At 35.4% G+C, this 27,793-nt stretch overlaps 1 protein-coding gene across 9 annotated transcripts in view; it reads left to right on the forward strand.

The window, feature by feature from the left end:
* QKI (QKI, KH domain containing RNA binding) overlaps positions 1–27,793 on the forward strand; it is a 155,807-nt gene that overhangs the window by 37,458 nt on the left and 90,556 nt on the right. For all 9 annotated transcript variants that reach the window (XM_034060700.1, XM_034060701.1, XM_034060702.1 and 6 more), the window contains exons 2-3: positions 612–754; positions 25,516–25,632. In XM_034060700.1, coding sequence (XP_033916591.1) covers positions 612–754; positions 25,516–25,632 — 260 coding nt within the window. The remainder of the gene's footprint in view (positions 1–611; positions 755–25,515; positions 25,633–27,793) is intronic.

The raw sequence follows: 27,793 nt of genomic DNA on the forward strand, positions 1-27,793 counted from the left end.
TACTTGTCTTCATTTTTTTTGTAATCTCTTGGGAGTTAGTCAGTAGAACAAAATCTACCTTTTTTTTGTCACAGTGTGTACTCAGTAACTGCACCCTTGGGTTGGCAGATTTTTTACTACTAAATGATGCACCATTTCATTTCCAAATGTTATAGTTAATTTCATAACTAGTAGATAGTATAGATACTTCTTGTATTTTTTGTTAGGCACGATTTCTAGTTTGTTTGGGTTTTGTTTGCTTTCTAGGTGCTTTGTTATGAAAAATGCATAAAAATGGGTTTTATACACCTTGTAAATGATGTAAACTATCTTGTATGAGTTTTAAGGAGCTGCATAGTGTTTGTGATGCATTTAAAACCCCAAAGTGTCACATCCCGTTTTCCCCAAAAAAAGCCTCCAAACCCCAAAACAAAAAGACAAAAAGCCCTGAAATCACAAAAAATCCTAAACAAAACCAGAGTGGATTTTTTTTTTCTTTTAAGCTACCATGATGCTTATGTAGAGAGCAAGGAAGTGGCATTAAGGCTGGGGAAGGATTACAGGAAGACTGTCATGCTAGATTATAATGTGTTACTGTATTTAATACCTAATATACGTTTTTCCCCCCACAGAAATTAGCAGAGTACGGAAAGACATGTATAACGACACATTAAATGGTAGTACGGAGAAGAGAAGTGCAGAATTACCAGATGCTGTGGGACCTATTGTACAGTTACAAGAGAAACTATATGTGCCTGTAAAAGAGTATCCAGATGTAAGTATATCTTTTTAGTCCTTAAATTATTTTTTGATCCTTGTGGTCATCCTTAAATGTAAATTTCATGTGATGCTACCCTTGGATCACACTGAATTGCTTTTGATGAGACACTTCTTAGGAAAGCAGTGTATGTTCTGGTTGGTGGCTTGATTTGTAGTGAGTGTGAGTGGAAGAAGGTAGTGTTAAATAACAAACTGGTATGGATTATGAAGCTGTAGATCTAAGGTCTGAATTATCTCTATCATTCAGTACTGTTTGTCCTGAGACACTGTGTAGTAGTGTTTTAGGAGGGAAGTACTTTTGGGGACTATTCTTTTCCTCTCACAGTATCTCTAAAAGTCAAAGAATCCTTAAATACTCTGTAGAGACCTTGGAGACAGTACTGAATTTCAGTCAGTGTTTTTAACTGAGGTGGTTGTTTACTGGGTTTTGTTGTTGTTACAGTCCCTCATCCATCCCTCCCTTCTTAAGCAGTGTTATTTGCTTGCATGCCAATGTTATGTTGTCTACTGGGTGTTCTGTTCTATTGTACACCTACCTTTTGAAGGGAGAATGGTTTCATTTCACTAGAAGAACTATACAGAAGTCCTGTGGTCTGAATGGTTTGTTAAAACAACTTGTGAGAAAATAAATAGTCCTGTCAATCTGGCCCAAACATAAAGAAAATAATAGTGTTATTCCTCCCTAATATTTTCGATGTCCTGTTGCAGTGGAGGAGTGCACGGTCAGAGTGAGGCATTTACACATTGAAGTGGTGGTATGAAGAGGAAAAAGATACAGAACAGCAAAAAATTGAAACACTTGTGTATCTCTGGCTTTTCTTTGGATCATTGATAAGGTTAAGCTCTCCAAATTGAACTTTATTATTTGTCCTAGTTTCAGCTGAGATACAGTTTATTTTCTTCCTAGTAGCTGCTGTAGTGCTTTGTTTTGGATTTAGCATAAGAATAATGTTGATAACACCTGTGATTTAATTGTTGCTAAGTATTGACTTGGGGTAAGCAAGAACTTTGTAGTCTCTCATGCTCTGCCAGGGAGGAGGGGGGCACAAGATGCCAGGAGGGAGCACAGCCAGGACAGCTGACCCAAACTAACCAAAGGGATACTCCATACCATAAAATGTCATAACATACTCCATTAAGAAAATTGAGTGCAAGTCATTATTTGCAACAGAAGAGTGAAACAAATGTCTCTGCTCCCTTTTCAGCATTCAGAAAGCTGTTTCATGCTTCTGGGTTAAAATACCTGTATAGAGAAAAGCATTAAAAGAATTTGCATTGCCAGTAAGGGCATCTCCTTCCCCTTCGGTTTTTCTTCAAAATTAAGTAATCTGTATACATGTATCTGTATGTACACAAGCACATGCATGTATATCCTCATGACAAACATATAGATTCTTTTGAAACTCCGTGGAATTACAGTTTTTTTGAGAGGAAATATTGAGATATTGTGGGTGCTCCACCTCTGGCAATGTTCAAGGCCAGGTTGGACAGGGCTTTGAGCAATCTGGTCTTGTGGAAAGTGTCCCTGCTCATGGAAGGGGGGTTGGAATTAGATGAGCTTTAAGGTCCCTTCCAACCTAAACCATTCTATGATTCTGTGAGCTTTGCTATGCAATTGTGCCATAAAGCGATACAGGTAGCTCTGTACTTAGATATCTGTATATACCTTAGAGTTATATTGCTTATTGGCTTTTTAAAACATAGCTTAGTTGTTGAAATCTTTGGGTTTATAATTTTATAATGCATCCTTTGCAAGGAGTTGCCTTAGTTATCAGTTGTGGTTTTTACAGAACTTGATGCTTGCTGTACCAGGATCATGAGATAGGAGGAAGAAAAAGGGATTGGATTTCCTATAGTTATTATTAAGCTTTTCTTCTAGAAACCAAATTTGGTGTAACTTAGCTCTTCACTGCCAGTTAATAATTAAATATAGTGTAAATAAGTTACTTGTGTAACAGGGTGTATGATACCTCTAGCTAATGCTAGTTCTTTGTGTGCATTCAGAAAAATGTTCCTGAAGTCGTCACTAATTTATTTCAATAAATTTTTACAACTTCAGAAGTTGGAGAGACTTAATGATTTGTATACATGTGACCTGGAATAAAATGATAGTTGGCTCTTCTGAGATGGTGTGAAATATTTGCTAGAAAATGTACAGCTTCTACCACTCTTGTGGTACTTGGCAATTCAAACTTCATTGTGGAGCCAAGCCCAGTGTTTTCTTTGTGCTCCTGCCTGTTCACACGTTGTCTGTATTTCTTCCTAGATCCCATAATGGGATCTGCACATCCTCAGTAATTGGTAAAGCAGCTAGAATATACCACCACATATAAAAAGGAAAGATGTCTCCAAGTTAGAAATTAACCTGCTTTGTATTCAAGGCTTGTACAGCATTCACAAGGTCTGGAGTACAGTGATTGCAACTTGTCTGTAAATTTCACTTTTAATGTTTAATTTCACCTGTGAAGGTATTTTAATTGTAATCACACAGTTATGTGAAACTTCTTACTCATATCTAGCAATTGATTTGTTATCAGGTACAGGGAAGACATGCTGTGCCACACTATCAGAGTGAGTGCCAGATAAATCCAGTTAATTCTTTTGGTTGTCATCATTCTCTTCTGACAATCTTGTCTGCCTTACAAAGGCATGAAGATGGAGAAATTTAAATATTATGCAAAGAAGAGTGACCAGAAGCTGTTTTGTAATTTAGATTTAACAATATTTTTAGAAATGATGTTCTAATAAACTTTTATTCTCTGACTTATTCTTCAATGGCTCAGTGTCTGGCTGGAGACCAGTAACGAGTGGTGTCCCTCAGGGACTGGTGTTGGGACAGGTCTTGTTCAACATCTTTGTCAGTGACATGGGCAATGGGATTGAGTGCACCCTTAGCAAGTTTGCCAATGACACCGAGCTGTGTGGTTCAGTTGGTACACTGCAGGGAAGGAATGCCATCCAGAGGGACCTTGACACGCTTGTGAGGTGGGCTGATGCCAACCTCATGAAGTTTAACCATGCCAAGTGCAAGGTCCTACACCTGGGTGGGAGCAGTCCCAGGCACAGCTACAGGTTGGGCAAAGAAGAGATTCAGAGCAGTTCTGAAGAGAAGGACTTGGGGGTGTTGGTCAATGAGAAAATTAACATGAGCCAGCTTCAGTGTGTGCTTACAGCCCAGAAAGCCAACCGTATCCTGGGCTATATCAAAAGGAGCATGACCAGCAGGTTGAAGGAGGTGATCCTGCCCCTCTACTCTGGTCTCGTGAGACCTCACTTGGAGTATTGTGTGCAGTTCTGGTGTCCTCAACATAAAAAGGACATGGAACTGTTGGAACAAGTCCAGAGGAGGGCCACAAGGATGATCAGGGTACTGGAGCACCTCCCATATGAAAATAGGCTGAGAAAGTTGGGGCTGTTCAGCCTGGAGAAGACTGCATGGAGACTTCATAGCAGTTTTCCAGTGTCTGAAGGGGGCCTATAGGATGCTGGGGAGGGACTTCAACAAGGGAAGTTTAGATTGGATATAAAGAAGAAATTCTTTACTGTGAGGGTGGTTGCCCAGGGAGGTTGTGAATGCTGCATCCCTGGCAGTGTTCAGGGCTAGGTTGGACAGAGCCTTGGGTGACATGGTTTAGTGTGAGGTGTCCCTGCCCATGGCAGGGGGTTTGGAACTAGATGATCTTCAGGTCCTTTCCAACCCTAACTATTCTATGATTCTGTGACTTACAGTTGTAAGCATATTGATTAATTGACTGTAGTGAATACTGAATAGTACTACAGTGTAATTCTGTGCACAGAATCCTAAATTGAGGCATAAAAATAATGGTCAATCATAAGTTTAAACATACTTGTTTTATGTATATACAAACATATGCATTTATGTGTAAAAGATGAAATAGTAAATCTTTATAGCCTACATTACTTCAATACTATTGTTTGACTGTCCTTTAAATACCTACACAGAGGAAAGTATATAAAATATAATTACAAAGCTAAAATAAGTATGTATAATCCCCTATAGTATCTTAATTTAGATTTTTGAGTTCTTACTGAGTGTTTTTATGCTAAGATTTAATCTAAGACCATAGTTGATGCAAGGTTTGAACTTCTAAAAAAGCAATTCTATGAAACAGCCCGTTGATTTTAAATGCTGTGTAGTCTGCATTTCTGCTTCTGTACTAGTAAGTGGAAGATACGCAAAAAACGTGCTAGAGAATAACTGATTTTGTTTTGTATGTTATGTTAAGGAACATTTTTCTATGATGTAATCACATCTGATGTATAGCGTAATTGTTGGGGTGCTCTGCCTTCTGTCTCATTGTTTTTCTATTGCAAGCTGTAGTAATGCAGTTGTATTTGTATAGCTTATTCTAGCACCTTGGGAAGGTGTTAGGCCTTTACAGAGTTTTTAGTCTTAAGATTGAGATTTGAACTTTTGTGAACCATGTGTGCTCCTGTAACCTGAGAGAGAAGTGCAGAAGACACCTAGAAGATGAAAATCCATTAGGTGTCCATTACTTGCCCTTCAGTTAAAAATGTGTTCTCTCTACAGCTAAAGTTTGAAGGCATTTACAGTTCATCAAAAATACCTTCTGTCAGAGTTTAAGAAAGTAAGATGATTGAGCTCTTAGGAAGCAGAAGAATAGAGGATATGCCATTGTTTGTGGGTGAATACTTAATAGTCTTCAGCATTTCTTATGCTTTAGATAAATGATTAATTTTCCTGAATTTCCCTAAAGAGCTGAGACTAAAGTTTGTCTGATATCAATTTAAACAGTTTTTGGAATTAGTACCTACCAATATTAAACTGAATAAATGTGGGATTTTTTCTACTATAATCATGGCTTTATTATTAATAAGTACCCTGTTAGCTCTGATTAATATGAAATTCTCTGTTGGAACTCTTCTGTGCCTCTTCAGTAAAAATGTAAGAACTCAGTAATTATTGCATCCAAAGTAGCATGTCCTTTGAGCATACTGAAGCTCAAAGGCCAGCAGTGATAAACAGCTTGTGCATACTTTTTGACCATTTTAGTTAAAACTGTTTAATTAGTACAACAGAATGATGAACACAGGGATTCATTTTACTATGGGGAACTTACTGACAAAACATTTAAATCCTTTTTCAATTGGGTAATATCAGAGTTTATTAGCATCCCTAATATGGATTAGGAAAATGATAACATCATCTTTATTTATTGTTCTGATTCTTTTACTTAAGCTCTTCATTCCCTAGTGGTAAACAGGGAAGGAGGCTAAAAGAGCTGGCCTTGTTTACCCTTGCAGTAGGAAGCAAAGACAGAATATGGCTGGTCCCTGTAGATAAACTTGAGCTGCAGAGTACCAACAGGTACTTGGCAAAAGGTCAGCAGCGGATACAAGTACAAATGTACATGAAAGAACTAAAATAGTGTGATTACTCATTTCCAGTCCGAATGAGATACTTGGAAAAATATTTGAAACAAAAAAGTTAATTAGGTATGTGAACTTTACATATATATGTACTTTACACACTCTCATTGCGAGTGGTAAGGGAATGGATTTATTGAGAAAGATTCCCTTTATTTAGATGCTGATGAAACAGAGACATACCTTAATATTCGTATCAATCTTTTTTTACCTTTCTGTCTAATATTTAGTGGATATCCTTCTGTTACTGGCAACCTGATTCACCTTTTGAAGGATAAGTTGGTTTGGAGCTCTGGTTCACATGTTGGTTTTTTTTTTGTTGTTGTTGTCATTTGTAGCACTTTGCTGAAAGATGACATACGTTGCCATAATTTAATTCAGAAACAAGCCTGTGAAATCTTTAGAGCGTGTTTGTCCTCGGAGACAAAAGCGTGGAAGACAGTCTAGAATGTATTGGAGATAAATATCCTGTTCTTTAGTCTCTGATGGTGATATTCCAGGCTCATCATCAGTTCAACAGTACTGATGAACTTTGTATCTTATAGTGAGAGTTATTTTTTCCCTATTTAACTCTTCAAGCACTGAGTGTCATTTAGACAGGTGATTACTTAATCATTTATCTGTTAATATTCTTACTCCCATTTCATGCTTACTTTCAAATTTTGCTCTTTAACTATTTGCAGATACTCTGCTTTGTGTGTGTGTAAATAAGAATTAGAATAAAGGGAGGGAAGAGGCAAGGTAGAGGTATGACAAGTAAAGACTGTGTCAATAGCCCTTCCTTCAGCTAGGGATAATGTTTCCTGTGATACTTTTTAAAGTAAATTTGGAAATTGGGGAAGAAATGATTTGCATCTGGTACTGATACACAAGTTGAATATACTTTTTAGGATACCAGTTTGTCATGGTGATGCATGTGTTAATAACTTTTTCAAATTAACATCATAGGATTAAGCTTTTAATGCTGCCCAGCATGTGTATGACACTTGTCGTAGAAAGTGGATTACTTCTCTTATTTAGTCACTATACTGGTATGACTCGTTATGGGTATGAGTTCTTTAATTTGACAGTAACAGCTAGTGCTAGGCATTTGGGTGCCTTCGGGATGAGGAAGAGTGTGGGGAAGCCAAGTGTGGCAGGAGAACATTAGGCTAAAAAATACATCTTAACAGTTTGTAGATGCCTGTTGTTTTTCTGTGGATGAAATATAAACAATTTTAGCTAGAATAAATTAATCTTACTAAAAGTGGTTAACTTGGATAGCTCTGCTACGGCAGTTTGTTTGCACTTCCTTTTGCTGAACTGTTTTCCCTCAGAACTTCACCTTACTTTGTGCAGTAGCTCTTGTATGACAGAATACCAGAGAGTTGTGTGTGAATACAAATAATGAAATGTCAGTTGTGGGGCAGAGAGATTGTAAAATATTGATTTTGGTTTTCTTTTTTTTTCAATCTGTTCTTTCAGATGTTTATTGCAGTAAATCAGTAAATAAAGGCTTTATGCAGAGAGCTTCAGCATAACATTTTGGCTTCCTGGTATGTATAGGTCAGGTGCACTTGGGTACACCTGCTGAACTAACTGGAGGTGGGAAATACAGTATTTCTTGTGAATTAAGAGGATTTAAAACTTTTTTTTTTCCTCTGGTTAGTTAACAGAGCAGACCTGTAAGACTTCTTTACTTCTCCCACCTTGCCTACCCCACCCCATATCTGGTGGTCAGTAACCTTTTGACAGGTATATTAGGTATTTCTTTCTTTTTAGGAACTCTATAGCTTAGGTGTTTCTCTTTACATGCTCAGATTTTTATGCAGTTAGTTGCCATTGCAAAAGTAACTCAATACTTTATTGTTACAGGACAACATGAGTTTTGTAACTTCATATGAGGCAGATCAGTGAAAAGCAAGTTTTCACTTAATAATGCTTGCTCCGCGTTATGCCAGGATAAGAAGGCACTGATTCCCATCCTGAATTGCTGTTAAAAGTGGTTTTGAGCACCTGTCAAAATGCCAGCCTTATGTTTTCCTTGTATCTCTCCTAAACTGTACATTCAGGTAAAAATTAGTTTATGTGTCCTCAATACTGAAAGGTCTGTTGTTTTTTACTAGAATAAGTCTGCCCACAGGCCTTGGGGGTGCATATGGATTAAAAAAAAAAAGGTACCTTTTAGCAAGAGGATTTTTTTTTTTGTTGAGATGTGCTGCTTTTAGGTTCTGCTTCTGAAATTTTGAACTCATTAATAAAGTGTGTTTCACTAGTCAAGGAAAAATCTTCAGTGTAGTGTTGAGTTTATAGCATTCACTTCTGACTTGCATTTGATCCGTAATGCAGAAGGATAGGAGTAAGCTTTTTCTGTTCAGATCTTTCCTTCTTCTGTGTTTTGTTTAATAGCATAGGAACTCTTGCTTACTTGCCTTAGTCTTGAACATTGAATTTAAAATAAAACACAGATGCTACCTCAATAGATATCTCTGCATAGGAGATTCTGTGATTGTGTAGCTAGTAGGTATTCATCTGTTGTATGGATCTACTCAATTTATTCAGTTAGTCTGTGCTGTTTCTTAAAGCTGATAAGAACAGTAGTTGGACACAGTTGTTTAATTTCAGTTACTTTGGCATAATATTAATTAGCACTTCTAAGCTTTTATATGTTTCTTTTTTTCAGAGCAGTGTAAAATAGTTGTTTCCTGTGAAGGTACTGATTTCCTTTTGAAATTTACTACACTTATTTGAAACAGTGTGTGTTGTTCTTTTCATATACACTAAGCATTTTGAACAAAACAATACCATTTGATGAGCAGCCAGTTCCTTTTCATGCTTTAATTGCACTTGTTTTACTTGCCTCTTAGATCTAGAATAGTATACTCTGTCTTCTGGGAAGGCCTGTGCACCTGTTCTAATGGTGTACATTCATCCACCCAATGCTTAGAATTAAGTTGCTTAGATTGATTTTTTTTTTTGTTTTTATTATTATTATTTGTGGGGTTTTTTATCATTTTTTTCAGAAGCTTTTGTTTCTTTACTGACATAAGCTTAAACAGTATCTTTCAGCTACATGGTTTGTAAACAATCAGCAGTAGTAACCAGAAATAGCGGGAATTATTTTGACCTAAAAATTCGAGTTCATTTTTGTTACAAACATTATGATCTGTAGTATCAGAGGGCACTAAGGGTTTTGCCCTTTTGTCAGGGATGCTTGCTTTGGGAAGATCAACTGAATTATGATTTAAAGTTATCATAAGTATGCAGCAGTTTCTTGTTTTTTTTCCTTCAAGTACAAGTAGTCTAAAAATTCGAATGCTGCATGAAACACATATTTCTGTATTGCTGGTCCAAACTCACTGTGATCAGTAGAAATGTCCAGCTGTTATCTTGTTAATGTATTTTAAGTACTGATGATAATGTTCAAACAACATATTAAGCTTACGGATCATAGTGTGTAACCTAATCATTTGGCTTTTATATTTTGAACTCATTTGACTATTTGATTACTATCAGTTTTAAGGTGACATTCACTTTTTTAAAAAAAAAGCACGTTTGATATCACTCAATGCAAGTACTAAAATAATTCTTCTTGGGTTTTGGCCTCTTGAGAGTTTTTCGAGTTTATTTGGTCAAAATATTTTGCTTTTTTTTTCTCGTCCTTTAGAAGTACAAATGTCTTCGAGACCTAGAAAGTTGTAAACAAGGGCTTTTGATGCTTTCTTAAGGATTTCAGTTTCTTCAGAGAGTCAGCAGATAGGCAAGCTGAACAGGGGACCTGGAACACTTTTGCAGCATTCAGTAGGGCTGGAAGATAGTTTAGGATATAGAGGTACATGTTACTACAGATGGGTAGATTGGCATGTGAACCTGAAGAGCATCTCAAAGCTTTATCACAACTCTTATGCCTTTTTTCCCCACAATAAAGATACGGTAGTTCCTGTTTGGTTGCAGTGACTGTGATGTGGCGGTGGTCATAACAGAACTGTTTAACATGGTAATGTCTGACTGTCTCCTTAAAGTCCCTGGGTAAAAGGCAAAATCTAGTCAGAAATGAAGCCTGAATGTAGTAATTGTTGATGAGGTGCTATTTTAGTAGTGTTGTAAATGTTTAGAATAATACATTCAATATGATAACCAAAGGTGCTATTATTACTGTAATACTAGACTGTAACGCTGCTGCTCTGTACTCCGTGGTGTTGGCTGAAGCACGTAACTCTGTAGTATGTACTGAGAATTGTAGCCTTAAATGCTCCTGAACAGTGGGCTTTTTAAGGTGTCAGGTGCTTTTGGTTTTGCTTCTTTTTATTTCTCTTTGTATGTTACCTTCTTACAGATAGAGCAGAGAGTTTTAAGCTTTGGTAATTTAACAGCTTTTAGCAGAAGTAATTTCAAGCACACAGAGTGGGTTAGGCCATAAAGCACTAAGTATTTAGAGGGTTGTACTTTACCTCTTGCATTTCTGGCCTGTTTGCAGTTCTAGACTTGAATTTTGCAAGAATTACTGATTCTGGCAGCTGTATGTGTATATTGAACACTTCCGTAACAGCATTTTCAGAAGTTTAATGGAGTTGTTTAGTTTTTCACTTTAAATACGGTCAACATTGAAAAACATGTTAATGATTTTCTTAGAAGAAATAATTGGACAACAGCAAGTAGACTGAAAACTAGTAGCCTTTTTTTCTGTTGCACTGGTTGAAGCTTTCAGCTACTTGGTCTGTAGTAGAATGACAAACACTAACAATTATATAACCCTACTGTTTTTTTTCTAAACTTTTGAAAGGGAGACTTTTGTTTTGATGAAACAATTGAAAATTACTTTGTGATGTGTTTTCAATATTTTCATGTCAAGAAGTTCTAGACCTAGTTTAGTAAATGAATTCCTGATGAACCTAATGCAGTGCAAACTATGTGCATAGAAATCAATCGCAATGTACAAAGCTCCTTTGGCTAAGCATTATCATTCTTTGTTTAAATCATGAGGTTTTGTACTTCCCATTGCTTAAATACTTGGAGCTGATCCCGTATATTTAAAGATACAAATAGGTATTTCAAAAGTTGATTTGTCTCAAAGTAGGTAACAATTTTGATACTCGCCCACCCCATGAGTTCGCAGAAACCACCATTTTTTCTACTATAGAGTTTAATTCTATGAATCAGGTTGCAGTTGTATTACCAATACTCAAATGTGTGCAGAAGTAAAGGAGCAAAGCAAAAATTACCTGATACTGATTGTGATTGTAAATTATGGTTTAGTCAGTTATTGAGGTAATTAAAAACAGTCACATGAATGGAAAGCATGTTTATCTTTAGAAAGGTTAAATGCCTTAATTTGTTATTTCAGATATGTCCAAAATGCATTCTTTTCCCCAGTTATCTTGGTTGAATATGGAAAATTCTATCACAGCTGTCATTGACAATGCCACAAAAAAATTGTCCACAAAACAATGCTATGCATTTTTGTCATGCGTTTATTTGCTCTGTTGCTTGGTGTGGTGCTTTATCCTTTTAATTTTTTTTTTTTATGAAACTTTTGCTTGTCACATTGCTGTTCTGGAGGAAAAAAAGCGATTATTTTATATATAAATAGCTTTTAAGGTCTTCTGACCTAGGAGTGTGTAATGCCGTGTTTCCTCCCACTTTTCAAGGTGACTAATAAATCTATTTTTGGAACTTAGAATTATAAAACACTGAATAATTCAGCATATAATTTATTGCCTGAAAGGGATGCAAAAGTTTGTCCAAAGTTTCAGTAACTAGTAAGGGGAAATGAAGTGGTTACTGAGGACCTCTTTGCATGAACCTAAGTATAACCTCAAAGCCTGTTTCTTGGTCAGCCCTTCCTTTTCCTGGGAGGAAGAGTGACTTCATGTCTCAGATAATTTTGGAAAAAAAGGGAATGGTGTCCCTTAAGTATAAGAATTTCCATTTCTGTAGAGTCTTTCTAACAACAGTGTCACCATCTGCAATAATGCTCCAATTTAAACATATCTTTCTCACTTTTAATTACTGAAAATTGGAAGTCCTTTACAGCAGATTTGCCAACTTTAAGTGCCTTGGGTAATGTCACATGTATTCACATGTAATTAAAAGGTATTGTTATGGAAATCAGTTATTGGACCGTATATCCTGAGGATCCTTTTGTTACTGGAATGTGAGCTTAATGTGAACTGTGAGGTTTAGAGGGCACCGCTGGAACCTACAATTAGGGTTTTTTTGGAGACCGATTTACACACAGCAGAACTTGTTAGTTTTCTAGATAAATGTGTCACGATTCCCAAGTGGAGCATGGAATTGAGCAGTTTTACTCCTGGTGTTATTGAAACTGATGTCTTGTCACTGTTCTGAAAACCTTATTTTAGTGAATAGGATGAAACAGATTATTCACTATCTTATTTAAGCATGCCTGCCATTAGATTGTTCACGGGATCTGATTTCCTGAGAGAGTTTTCTGTTAACAATCTTTCAGTTACTGGTTAAAGGTTTTTATGACCATTTAAAGAAGGGAGCTACCAAACTGTACTGTGGGCCTTTAAATAATTGCAGATGGGCCTCTAATGATAACAGAGATCCCTATTTTAAAACCATGAAATTGTTAATTTGTCTATCTTTACAGCTTTCTCACTTACATTGATAATTCTAAGCAGTTTAATTATTTCCAAAATATGACAGTAATTAGATTAGTGTTTTTATATGAACAGAACATGTAGCATAAATTTCATTTTGAGGGATATTATTTTATAGTTATTTGACTTGGAATCTAAACTATCATATTAAGATTTCCTGTGGCAACAGGAAAAGGATTAATGCTTAAAACAGTCTTAAAATGAAAGCAAATATGACTTTAATGTACAGTTTGTATTAGTATGTATGAAAAACACTGAGAAGGTACAAATGAAATAAATAATGCAAATAAATATAGTAGTGATGGAAGGTTTTCTGTCCTGTTAGGTAAAGATAGAACAGCACTCATTGAATATGGTAAAAGAAGAAATTTCTGCTTCACTAAAGATACAAAGCTAGTATTTGCATAAACAACTACACAATTTATAAACAGCAAAAATGAGATCAGGAACTGGAGGGAATGGACATGGAGGGAATGACAGTGATGTGACTAAAACGTTTTTCACCTTGGGTATGTTTGACAAGTCATGTTTTTTGTCTCTGATAACAGATAAGGTCTGGCTTTGTTGTTGTGTGTTCTTGTACCTCCTGGCTGCTGTTCCAGCCTGCAGTGTTGTCAGCTCAGGGAGGAATGTCAGTAGACTGGAGCAAAAGGGACATTAAATGGCTGACGCTGAGGAATGGCAATAAATGAGATGGGAGCTAAATATATAGATTTGTGACATTCTATCAGCTGGCTTAAGTTCTGCTGTTTGTTGCTTGGGTATACTAGCCTTAAAAAGGAAGAGAATGCATTGTAGCACGAGGAAGAAAAAAAACAGCTGGTGGCTTATCAGTCAGCCTGAATGACAGGGAAGGTTAAAGAGTTTGGAAGGACAAACTTTTAAAGAGTGCTTTTATTAGTAACATAAAATTCTTGATTTGATATAAATAGTGTTATGAAATTAGTCTAAAACTTTGCAGTTTTCCATGGCTCATTCATTGCAAAAAGAAATGCATACTTCAATTGCTGTCCAAAATAAGTACTTAGTTATTTTTGTTTCAAGCAGTTTGTTGGTGATGTTACATTAATGATCTTTTGACATTCTCTCTCTCCTTAGCGGGAGTCTTTGGAAACATTTTGATACTTGATTAAGTATCTTACTATTTAATACTTAAAATACTTTAAAATGTTTATTTTTGTAATGGGTGAAAGCATGAGTGCTTTTGGATGGTAGCTTAATCCTTCTTTTATTAGAGATGTGCAAAAGTATCATGTGGTTTAAAAAAGTGGTTTTATATTTGAGGTCTTTACAAAATGAAAGGTAATGTTGGAAAAATCAGTGTGTAATTGCATAGAAGCCTCGTATTTTTTATACATAACTTATAACTACATCCAGTTCTCTTACATGCAGTGAAGACTGTTGGAATATAAGTTTGAAATTACTCCAGCATCTGAGCTGGAAGATCAGTTCTGCCTTGTTACTGTTTACTGCTTCTTGTTGATTGAGGTTTCTGCTGTTTCTTCTCAGGAACTTACTTAGTTTTTGATCTAGATTTGATTGTTTCTCTTGGCTTACAGCTGTCAGTTAACCCAGAGAGCAGTGAAGAGCAAAATCTCAATTATGGTTCCTAAATAAGTAAACTAGTAACGAACAAGCCTTTCTATCCTCTCTCATATCTGTAGTAAGTGTGTGTTGGTAGGGCACCCTAGAGGCTGTCCTCTGCTGGGCTTAACAGGTGATAAAAGAATGGGCTTGGCCTTTCCTAAAAGAAGCAGTGGGCTAAGGAGAGGGAAACTGTACTCCTGCCTAAAAGCTTTTAGTGGAGAGGGCTTTTTGCCACTTTTTCTTTTGTTCTTAAATGTGGACAGGCTCCTTGTGCAGCAGCATAATCTAAAACAGTGGGAAGGGATCAGGAAATTCCAGATAATCTCCTTTTAGGAGGAGCTGTTATATCTCCTTCCTCAAGGTTTGTTCAAGTGTTTGTGGAAGGGAGGTGTAGCCCAGGAGCTTACTGGCAGTTTGCAGAAGAGTTCACCAATGACAGATGGGGCTCATTTGTCTTCATGTTAAGAATGGATTTTTTTTTCCCCATGATCTGAGCAGCTTGTGTTTATAACAAAAGTACTGTCAGACTGGTTTTCTGTCAGTTTGAGATAGTCTTATTTGAGATGGATTTATTGTCTTTGTATGTGTTTCTTTTCTACGTAGAGTGACAGAATGGGTATGAGAAAATTGAGGTGGACTGCATGTACATAGTATGATGATACATCCAATGGTTTTCAGGCCTTGAGTAAAGGAGATTAGAGAGATTCGAGTTGATTTGGTCAGGGAATTTGGTGTATTGTGTTTTAGTCAGATTTGTTTTTTATATACCTCTACAGTGAGATTTATAGCTGTGGAGCTATATAGTAATTTTCTTGCATTTGGTACGATACCATTTATGAAGTGTTGGTTACCTTTTGAATTAGCTACAGGCCATTGTTGATCTCCATTTTGAATTCTGTAAGTTTTTTAGGTTACTGCAGATACTACGTATGTGATACATAGCACAAAAATATCAGAACAAATTGGCAAAACTGTAGTGAATTTTATAAATTTACCTTTATTTCCTTTTACCTAATCCAAGTGTGATTGTTTACAGTATTAGTTTTTTTCCAGATGATCTAATTCTATACAGTAAAAGACAGGCACACAGCTTTCAGAATTCCATGTTAGAGGCCAGTAATTTAAAAGTTACTCTTAAATCAGTTCTCTCAAACTTCCTAGTCCATTTATCTAACTTCCACTGCTTCTATTTAAAGCAACTTAAGAAGTACAACTTACGCAGTGTTTTAAAGTTTGTTGACTCTTGACAGTAATGCAAGGTCTTTATGGCAGTGCTATGTCATTAGCTTTCACAAAAAATAGAGATCTTCCTTTGGGTTTCTTTTACTTTATGGCTTCCATCTGAAGGTTGTGTTGTATAATGCCAAAATTATACAATAAAAGTATAGTTTTACTACAGAAAAATGAAAAAATAAAAACGCCTTACACAAGCCTAGGACAGTAAAGCTCCTTAGTAATCACTTAATTTTAAACTAAATGATAAATGTCTTGGCATAAATATACTTCTTAACTTTTAGAAAACTAAACTGAAGATGTGGTAATTTTTCAAATCTGTTAGGATTTTTAACTTTTTGGTATGCTGTTAGATACAGGGACCTTCAAATTCATCAAAATCTCCGAAAAAATGATGTTAGCTCTTCAGTAGCTGATCAGGCAAAACTGTTCTTGAGAGTAAAGATATTGTCTTTGTGTTGACATATAAAAATTTTTTTTTCAACTTTCCCACCTTTGATAACACATGGACACATGGTGTTTAAAAAAATCAGTTAGAATCTTTCTCCCAGGGAAGCTGAAAATAGATTTTCTGGGAAGACTGTGTTACATTTCATGGTTGCATGTGTGGATGAAAATTACATTGGTACACTAGATAAAAAGAAAAATGTATTTTGAATATTTGGATTTTTGGATGTACAGGAATTCATCCTGAATTCTTACGGCTACATTTTGATAACAAGTTCTGACAGCTATCTAGTTCAAACAGATGATAAAAGAAAGTGTATGTTGACTTCTCTGCCTAGTTGTAATGCATTCAGTCAACTAGGTTTAGCTATTGGTGGCATTCTGCCATGTGTATTAGAATTTCTGTGCTAAAATTTCAATGTTTAGATAAATTTATAGCTATAATGACAACATTGTGTTAAAATTGGCTGATTGAAACACAAAATATTTAATCTGAATACTCAGGTTCTCTTATAAAATGCGAGTTAAGAATTCAGAGGAAAAAAGGCTATGTACTTCAGAGCGTTACGTTGTAAAAAAAAAAATCTCTGCTCTGGGATTTCTTTTTCCTTTGACAAAGAAAGCTCCATCACCATTATTAAAATGGCTTGGAAAGGTAGCTTCTGGTGTGGGGTTTTGTTTTTCCACCCTTCCCTTCTCCTCTTCCCCATCCCCACTCCTTTTTTATAGATCTGATCCATTGTATTTACATGGGGTTTGTAAAGCTGTTTGTCAGTTAAAACAAGCTCTCAAAGCTTTCAGCACAGAGGTTATTAGAGGTGAATAATGTGGATTTAAAGGATTTAGTAATTCATTCTAAAGCACAGCTATACTTTTAAATGCCTTTTTTTTAAGGGATCATTTTAAGCATTAAGATTCAGTCTGCTGAGTAAAAACTATATTTTATTGACGTCACATAGATAATCTTGTTTGTCTAGATTACAGCTGCAGTGATCAGATAAAGATTCTGAGCTTTCTGAATGATCACTAGTGACTGATACTCTGCTCAGTTGGGAACAAATATAAATAATCTGGTAATTGGCAAGTCAAGTCTAGCAGTAAAACTAACCTTGCAGAATTGTGGTGTCTTTAAATACATTGATGATTTTAAGATGGTTATGTTCTTTAATATGGCTGTGCTCTCTTGGGGTTTACACTGTACATTACTGCTTCATAAAACCAATTTAATTTTTATTGAAACAAGCAATATATTTATTAAAATCACCCAATTAAAACAACCTCAGTTTTCTATCTGTAATTTCATGGTGTGGTGATTATTGTGACATAATCCAGAGCACTGTTTGAAGCAGTTTTAAATTTGTGAAATAACATTACATTGCTGGAATATAGGTACTGCCAAAAAGAACTTTATAGTTGAGTAGGGCTCAGGGTTACCCTTTGGAAAATTTAGTACATGTCATTCTTGTAACTAAAAGAATTTAGTTTAGAAAATGAAAAATATAAATACAAAAGGTTTTTAGTATTAAAAATTCCTAGAAGTTCTTATTTATTGTACCACCTGTTTAATGTTACTCAGAGAGCTTTACTAATAAGAAAGTAATAGATGAGAAGTTCTTAAGGTAGACCATGCTGTTTAATGTGGTAATCCATCCTTGAAATCACAAAAGCATGTATTGCTGGTGTCCAGAAGGACATCACAGGGAGAATGAAGTGCTGCTGTTCATCATGGATTCTTTACCTTCTTACTGTTAAAGCTTTACTGGAAAACATAGATAAGTGTCTTTGTCAACATTTCTTATTAAAAGGTTGTGTGCAGTCTCTATATAGGCAAGATTTGTTTACTAGCTGACCAACATGCTAAATATAATGCTTAGTTTTGCTTAGCCAACTGTCTCACTGCATGTTCATTCAAGGTATTTTAATTCAGAACATAATGTTAACTGTTCAGTGTCTGAATTGTACTGATGGCATTTTACTGGCTTTCCAGATGAGGTGAGTTGAAGGTTAAACAGCACAAAGGAGAACTGACTCATGCGTGCCATGACATAAATACCCCAGTGCTTGGAACTGAGGATTAAGGCCTTCTCCCCTGCCCCAAATAGTGCTCGCCTAGTGAGTTTGAAAAACTTTCTGGAGATCTTTCTGCATTCTGGAGATTGCACAGAATCTCTACTTGTTGCAATTGACTTAAGAAGTTGTGCTCAAAGTATTTAATTACCCCCTTCCACTTCCCTCCCCCCTCAATTTGAAGTAATATCTTACCAAGATTACTGCTACACTAATAACTGCATTATGTAATGCTCAAGTTAAATGTCGAGCTGTGAAAGAGCAATAGGTGTAGGTATTTGTATGGAGAGAACTCATTCACTCTATTACTAGGTGAGTTTTTCATTGTAACCTTTGAGGTGTGTTATGCTCAAAATCTCTGTGCTAATGCGTGATTTTCATATTCTGCTGGATGCTGATATTTTTATATAATGCAGTCTTTAAACCAGAGCATTAATTTGGTTTTCCTGCTGCAAATATACTATATGCTTAGTAATATATTACATTTGTATCTTTTATTTTTGCATAAATGCTACTAACAGAAGTTTTGGAACAAGACTAAGCCTGTCTTCACCCATAAAAATTGTCAGTGCTTGCCTGTAACAAGATGAGTTACTCTGTCTTTCACGTTGAAATGGGTTTATCATAACTGAATTGGGAAAAAAAAAAAATCCCCATAACCTGTGCTGAAAAAGTATACAGCGAACTAAATAAAAATTGAACTTGTTTTAGTGAATTATAGATCCACTGAAAGTTGTTTGGCCATTTACTAAACTAAGAAGAAAAATATTTTCCTATCTAATTTTTTTCATCAGTTATACAGATTTTGCTCTTTATGAGAACTGAAATTTCAGAGAATTCGAGCCACTTAAATAGTTTGTGGTAATGACAGTTTTATTAAATTCTAGGGATTAAATTTCTGACACTTGAAGTAATCTTGAAAATATTTCAAATGGTGTGCTAGAGGTTTTGGTTTCGTTTATCCAGCAGAAAAGTATGTAATTGCAAATAGGAGAAATCCTAACTTTCTGAGGGTTATTATTCTGTGTTTTGTTCTCCCGTACTTCAGTGGTTTTGGTTTTATGCTTTAAGTGGTGAAGAGACTGTTTCATTTAGTAATTTATGTTTCTTACAGCACAGCATTTCTAATTTACTTGTAAACTTCATCACTTGAAAGTTTCATAAGGTCTTATTTAGTTTTGATTATATTATTAGAATGGTGTGTGTCACATACACCCAGCAAATATAAGTGGATATATTTGACATAAGCAGATTACACATGTCATGCTGTTATTCACTATATATGTACTTTGGCATTTGCTTGGTTATTTCACATAGAAACCATGTTGCATTAAGGGGTGGAGGGAATGTTTCTCATGCATTGTTGTCTGCAGTAGGTATTTTTGGAAGAGACTTCAGGAAACAGCTTCACTGTTGTCAGTAGTATTCTTGCCAGCTACCTAAAGCTAGTTTGTATGTAAAAATTAACTTCTGTATGTGGTTACTTTTGTCTGGGTTCATTGTATTGGCAATGATAATACCATCTGCTTCGTCAGCCTTCTCTCCCTGTAAAATCTCATCAGATAAGTCTGGTTTTCTTACCTTTTGGCGCAGCCCTTGCCAAATTCTACTAGGGTATATTTAATCCTCAAAATGCATGTTAATACAGTTAATGAAAGGTTTTGTAATTTCAGGATTTTTTTCATTCCTCAAATGTTATACCTTTCCCACTTGATTTCTTAAACTTGTATAAGTGGCTGCATATGTAAACTTTTCATCCTTTGTTTTCAGTTAATCTGCGGTGTGGTCACTGAGTAAGCTGTGTATATGATGCAGTTGTTTTTTATTTGGTAGTAGTTCTTACTTCTCTTCAACAAAAGCTGTGTAGCTGTAGTCTGTTGTAATGAGTGGTGTTGAAACACTGGAAATACTTAATAAGGCATGAAATATATCCAAGGTTTTCTGCTTGTAGAAAAGATACTGTCTATTTCCTTAGTCACCACCTGTCAAAATGTAGTAGTATTTTATGTACTGGATGAGGTAGTGGCAATAGTTGTAAGTAATTTAAAAAAAACCAAACTATTCAGACTGAAAAAATTGGGGATGGAGACTATAAATGTGGACCAAAAGGATGTGTCTTTAATCAGTTCCTCCTGTTACCTTAACTGTTGGTGCAAATTTATTTGTGATTATTTTGAGTAAAGAAAAAAAAAAGTGTATGTTATTGTAATTAACATCGTTCTTCATAATGTTTATGTACTACCTATCAGTAATGTTCTGTTACAAGTTTTGTTTCCTTTATCAAATAAACTACCTAACTGAAAGTATATAGTAATTGTATTTTTAAGATTTAATATGCTGTATTTTGTTTTCCACTACCTCAAGTGGCTTTATTCTTGTTTCAAGTTACAGGCTTTCAAAGATCTAATTGGCTGTCTATCTGGTGTCTTTATGATTACTTAAAACTCAGCTTAAAGCAATTCAAACTATTTCTAATAAATGCAGAAATACTTTTTGTTTTAAATAACTGTATTACCGGTATCGTAAAATAGCACTTCTTTAAAAAGAAAACAATGAAAAATCACAAACCCAAATTTGCTAATTTTGGTGGGCCAGTGACAGTATTTGGTGGGTTCAGAGCCTTGTCTTCTGCATGTCTTGTCAGCATAGTGCTATCTTTTCTTATACAGTAGTATTTCCAATTTAATTTTGCATATAAATGTTTCAAATAAATGCATTAGCTGCTTTTATTCCTCAAAACCATGGATGAAAATAAGTACTGAAATATACTTGTAACTTTGAGAAATGTATTAATGCTTAAGAGTAATGTTAATTTTGCGCACAAGGAGTACTCACATTTAACAAAAAAACATTGTCATGCATATTATGCTTTCTTTGGAATGCCTTTCTCTTCACTGCAGTTGCTTTCTGTCTCTTCATTGCTTCATTTCCACACTTAGCACTTTAGCCTGATACTGTGTCAGGTTAAGTTATCTTCCCAAATGTTCTTGGAATAAGACTGCTAGGAGCTGAAGACGTAGAAGGTTCCTTCCAAAATGGCTAAACTGACTGTTAGCATTGCTGTTTAAGATAAAAATTGCCACATGTTCTCCATTATAACATCCAGTTTTCAGATGCTTCTTAACCTTGACATTCTGATCACTGAGCCATGCAATCTTCATCTTCAGCTGCTTTTTATTTGGTGAAGAAAAGCAGATGAAAATGAAGTGAGCAGGAAATGTCTTCAAAAACAAAACACCAGGACATTTTGAACCTCATTTTTGGGATGCCTTACTTTGTTTTATGTATTAGTGTACAACCTAAAAGCTAATTTGCATATGGGAGGGTAAATGTTTTTTGTCTTCATGAAAATCCACTTACAGCTGGCAGACTTATGTCTAACACTTAGCTGTAAAATAAAATGCAATACTGTATTTGGAAAAGGTCTGACTAAGGTAAAACTAAACTGCTTTCTAACTGTTGCAGAAGCCTGGAGTTTTTGTGCTGTGTTATGGTTGAAAAGGGAGGAAGTCATGGTATGTAAAGGTAGTCTCAGAATGCAGAATATGTTTTCATGTATGGAATAACTATACTGAAGTTGATTCTGCAAGCAGTTAAGAATGAAGTAGCATCAAGTGTAGACATCTATAGTTACAAGTACTTGTTTGGAGTAGTTAGTAAGGTTTTTAAAGAAATTCACAGAATTTGCGTTTTTTTTCTAAGAGATCAGAAGGTGAGACCAAATGCTAGATTACTAGAAATGAGCCAAATTGCATAGTTTGTGGATCGTTATAAAAGGCTCTCTTTTGTGTGATTAGAATTTCTGCTGAATTTAAATATTTATTTTTATGTCTTAAAGTGTTATTAATTGAAGTAGTCAGTGTGAAGCATAGTGTATCTTTTGCTTTTGTTATAATGGGGAGCTACTGGAGTTTGCCTGAGATTTTAATTAAAATAATGTTTAGGCTGTGTGGAAAACACTTGTACTCAGATATGCATTGTATCTGAACAACAGCTTTCTATGACTTTTCTTGATTTTCTTAAGTTGAAATAGACTTCAAGATTAGCTTGCTTTTGGCTTTTTTCCAGTGATAAGTAACTAGCTCTGCAAATTCAGTGTATAGCAAATCACTGGAACATTTGCTAATAAGATGGTAGAACAAATTACTCCTTAATTGAGAAGAATAATTGTTTAACCAGATGCATGTGCTTATGCTCTTTTTCTTTCGTGAGATTTGGGTATTTTAATCAAATCATGTTTTTTCAAATTCTTCCCCAATAATCAAGGGAAGAGGGTATTATTTTTTTATCAGATAAATTAGATCTTGCCATATCTTACTTTCAGGTTTCAGACAAAAACACAAAATATGTAAGGCACAATAACAGTATGAAACTAAGGCTTCCTTAAGTTCCTGGGGTTTTAACTTGTATGGAAAGTTTCTCAAACACTGCATTTCCCATACACACTTCTTTGCATCCTCTTATAAATCAGCAGCTTTGAGTCTTTAGCATAGCTTGTTCCTATTTTTCTTTACTATGTTTGTAGTGTAGATTCTGGTGAGGTATAGAAGGACTGTAAGAGCACCTTGTCTGTTTGGAAGATATTTGTTCTATGCATAGGGAGTCCAAGCTGCTTTTATTAGGGAATTTCTGATGCAATGGACTTGTGAGGTAGAAGGCCAGATAGAAATTTTGTCAGGTCTTAGGAGCATCAGTTGCTGTAATCATTAAGGTTCTAGAGTAGGTGCAGAAATTAGGATTTAGAGCAAACTTTTATCTAATATGTTTGTTCCCATTAACTTCAACAACAATGGTCATTGTATGCAGTCTCCTAATATTTACTGTCTCTTAAGAGTTAATTTTGCACAACAACAATGTGGAATTCATTGCACAAATGTGGAGGAATGTGTTGTTGTTGGGAGGTATGAGAGTTGCATATGAATCCAAAACTGGGAAAAACTAGCAGTGCAGAGGTAATGGAAAAGAGTATCTGGGGTCAGTCAATGTTGAATCAAGCATAAGAGCTGAATTATTTTGGGAGGGAAAGAAGCTGGGATGTGTTAATTGGAATGTGGTTTTTAAGATGTAATTGGACTCAGTAACTTAATCTTGTTGAGGTCTCTTTTGAAGTACTGCCTTGTACAGACATCCTGCTTTAAGAAATGAGCAAATTGGAGGGCCCATGAGAGGCTACAAGAGCAGTCAGAGTTTTAGAAAGAATACCTGTCCAAAAAGGTTCAAAGGCTAAGGCACGCAGTTTTGGTAAAAAAGACATGAGGTTGATCTACCTTCAAAAGATTTATGAAGGCTTTTTGTAAGGGGAATATTTTGGGAGCAGCTTAGAAAAGAAACTGGCTTAACATTTTTTTTTTTTTTCTGCAGTTTAAGTCAACAATTTCTTAAGTAGAAGCCACAATTGTAAATAATGTTAAGACAACATGAATAAAGTTGCAACCTTGAGAGTAATACAAATTCCTGCCTTTTTTCTTAGTATTATAAATTGTTCTATTTATTTTTTTATCCAAATTCTTATCTTATAATTTATTCTTTTAATCATGATCTGAGTTAATAAAATATTAGAGGATGCTGTTTTTCTTGGGAGATAGAGAATGTAGTGATCGTTGCCTTGTGTGTTGGTTAGGAGAGTGGTTCAAGGTCAGGTTTAAAATATTATTTTAGCCTTAGCAGTGAAATGGGATATTTAGCTAAAGGTTTAGTGTGCTGTAAGTGTGGCTGTGGAGAAAGTCAGTAAGATTCTGTTTATGTCATGATAGTAGCATCATTTTGGTATTAAACATGAAATGTGTAACCAATGCAGGATTTGGATTGTATTTCATGATTGAACTTTATCACTTGTGGCTGGTTATTGTTTTATCCAGTCTTAGTGAGTCCTCCTTAATTTCTTGTGATTCACAGTTCATGTGTCCATTCACGAGTGCCTTTAATCTTTGTTTTTTTACGTCAACAGTTGATTCAGACTTCATAGGATGCCTTTGTTTTTTTAAAGAGCTTGGAATGCTAAATAATTTTGGAGTGTATCGTCCCTATGAACAGTTTAGACATTGAGAAACACGATTATTTTTGTTGAAGAACTTTTATTTTTTTTTGTGTTCATAATTTCTGCTCACTCTTAAATCATTTCTGGTCTTTTCAGTTCTACAAAGATTTCAAATATGTTGAGTTGTAGTACTCAAAACCAGTTTTAATTAGCTTGGAAATGAAAGCAACCAGCTTCTTCATAATCCCATTGAATAGCTTTGTTTACCAGGATGTAAAATATCAAGACTTCTGTAGTGCTTCTGTTCTCTTAATAGCTTCTTTGAATTTAATTTTCACTCTGAAAATTCTAGGTTTATATATCCTTTGAGCCTGGTACTTCACACCGTAGTTGTCACAGAGTACTGCTATATGTTCTTAATGCTACTTGCATTTAATGCTTTTTTATTTATGTCATAATTTTCAGAATGTGTGATTGAAAATAATGAAAGGTAAAAAACCTGGAAAACAACTAAGAAATACTGTTATGTATGGGTAAATGGCAGTATTACTGTGTTAAGCATAGGCAGGGGGTTGTCTGCTGTTACTGAAGTTAGCCAATTAAACAAGAAATACTTGCTCTGTATGTGTGCACAACTGAGTGAAGTATGTGACTTACAAAAATGACACGTTTTTGTCATGTATCTATATATACACATATATGCACACATGCTAAGTGTTTTCCAGGAAAGTGGATACGCAACAAGGTGAACTCAGGTCTTTTTCTAAAGGAAATGCTATGGCACAGGTAGATAAAGAAGAGCTTCTGTAGAGGTAGGGGCCAGCCGGCAGTGTGCTGTCCAGATCGAGTACACTAGAAGAGTGTGGAAAGGTGAAAAAAAAAAGGGGTTTTATAGACTCCTTAGGTGTAAGTGAGAAACAAATGAATAGTGGGCATAAAGGTCCTGCCTGAGAGCCTGGTGCCATTATGGGACTGGGCTTGCACACAGCTTCCATGTGGTGAGACTCATGTATGTCTGGTCATACAACAAGAACATTTGTGCTTCTGTGACGTGATGCACATTGTTTGCCTAGCAATGAGCATGTCTAGTCATGTTAGTGGTGAGGGGAGGTGTTCTGTAAATTCTGTAAGCTGATACTTACTGAGGAGGAAATTAGTACTACATAGACTGCCCTAGAGTAATGGATGTTAACCTTCAAAAAATCATTCTTCACCTGAAACCTGTATCCCCAGAAATAAGGGTCACTTAGTTATCTAATGCATGAAAATAGTACTTACCTCATTCTGTAACTTCAGGTATTTAGTGTAGTGTTCTAAACTGATAAACACTTGATGATACTTTAGAGAAAGAAATACATCTTGTTAAATTTTAAAAGAATCTTGTTTACTTGCTTTTATAGGAATAATAATTTATGGTTCTTTTTCCCCCAGTTTAACTTTGTTGGAAGAATCCTTGGGCCCAGAGGACTAACAGCTAAACAGCTTGAGGCAGAAACAGGATGCAAGATAATGGTCCGAGGGAAGGGCTCTATGAGGGACAAAAAGAAGGTAAGCTTTTGAAAGGTAGTGTAGTTTCAGATGCAGGTCTTTCTTATTTGTTGCGTTCTTACTGTATACTTTTTAATTATCTAGTCTTTGTTACAGCCTTACTAAATAACACAGTCTATCCTAAAGAAGTTAAATATGCATACTCCGTAATGGTGCGATTGGGTGTCTAACTAGCAATTATGAAGTATTTTTCAGCAGTAACTAACTTTGAATTGTGTCATCTTTCACAAAATAAAAAAAAGAAGATAAATACATTTTTCTAAGGAAGAGTTGTTAATCTTTAAAGTGTTGTTAATAACATTGTATTATTGAAGTACAAAATAGTGCCTTGTGCAAGTAGTGTGGGTTGGGGAAAATGGTGAATGCGTTACTGGCAGTGAATCCTCTTAGGGTGAACCAAGAATCACTGTATTTCTGGATTTGTGTTCAGGTGGAGTTGCAATGTAAAGGGATGTTCCTTGCTCTGTCCTGTAATATGTATGCACATCTGGTATAAGTAGGTAAATGACATCCTGAATGTCAAGTTTCTCTGATGGTAACTTGTGTAAGTGATTTAGTTTTGCGGGTTGTTTTCTGGCTATTTCCTCCATCTCTGGTTACTACTGCTCAAATTGCATCAGCATTTCCACTGCATTTTTGAAATGTGTGGTTGTTTCTTCTTTGTTCTCCCCCTCTTTTCCTTATCTGGTCAGCCATCTGATACATACGTAGCACATCACAATTAAAATAGAAAGCTGATGTCTACCCAGTTACAAATCTCAGACTTCCCAGAGTTTGACTGTGTAGCTTTCAAAATCATTTTGATGCCTTTTGTTTTCATAGTCTGCTGTAAATACTGTTACCACCCTTTCTCTTATTCTCCCCATATCTATTTTGGCTGTTTAGATTGCTAGCTTTTGAGCAAAGATCTGTTTTAACCTAGAGAGTTCTTGGCTGCCTATGTTCTGTTAGAAGTAAGAGGGTGACACTGTTTTAAAGAAAGACTTGATTCATGAAGGTTTACTTTAAAAAAGGCAAAAAAAAAACCCAAAAAACCCTAACAAAACACAATTTGTCCAGAATTCCTTCTACTGCTTGTCTGGGGGGCACATTTAACATATAAATAACTCCTACTGTTGCGGGGTTTTAAGTGATAGATGGGTAAATAGAACTTGTAGAGTCGATGTTTTTAGTAGAGGATTTTGAAACACAGTTTTCCTATAACTGGAGGTGTTAGGAGACATTAAAATTTCTGAGTATTTAAATTTCAGCATGCCTCACCAAACATACCAAATTGTGTGGGTGTAGATGTTATATGTTAAAGGAAAGTGTATGGTTGCCAATAGGTGAATTATCTTAATCATACAGCTCTTCTGGCTGTACTAATAGTAGTCAAATTCTTACATATTCTGTTGTGTTGTTTAATAATACATACATGTATGTGTATGTATGTATACGTGCATGTGTGTGTGTGTATGTATATATATATCTATCTATCCCAGGGCAGGAGATCTAGTGAAAATAGTGCCTCCCTTTAAGAGAAGACTGCTCAATCTACTCTTGAAAGCTACCACTTTTTGACTGGTAGATTAATTAGATCTTATGACTTCTGATGCCAGTTGTAACAAAGTAAATCTTCACTACCAGGAATACATCAAAATTTAGTTTGCAACGAATGAATTCTCAAGCAGTTAATTCCAAAGAGAAGTACTGATGCCTTAAACCAAAGTGAGTACTTAAGAGTTCTTTCAGCTCTTTTCTTATTTAAACATAGTTTTTAAAATCATGGTATTTTTATCAACGCTACAGTCCTTATCTTCATTTATGGGCAAAATTTAAGTTTATTGCTGCTTCATCTTTGCTTTAGGAATGGTAATTCCAGGTTGGGGTAGATCATCAGGAGTTAGATTATGTAACTGAATCAAAATTTTTGTTCTGGTTCATTTATGTTCATAGATCTCATAAGCTAAAACATTTAGGCTCATAGGCTAAAACATTAGGAAGCTTGTAAGCACAGACTGAGGCCCCAAGCTTAATGGTCCAGAAATAACGTCTCACTGTTAGTAGTGAATGTATGTATATTTAAAACAGTCATTAACAGTGATGTTCTGATACATCCTTAAAAGTTTTGCAGACTAGCTTTGCTGTGTGGAAAATGGCACTTACCTGTGTTAGCAATAGG

Source organism: Melopsittacus undulatus, chromosome 3 (genome assembly GCF_012275295.1).
Source record: "Melopsittacus undulatus isolate bMelUnd1 chromosome 3, bMelUnd1.mat.Z, whole genome shotgun sequence".
Classification (NCBI taxonomy): domain Eukaryota; kingdom Metazoa; phylum Chordata; class Aves; order Psittaciformes; family Psittaculidae; genus Melopsittacus; species Melopsittacus undulatus.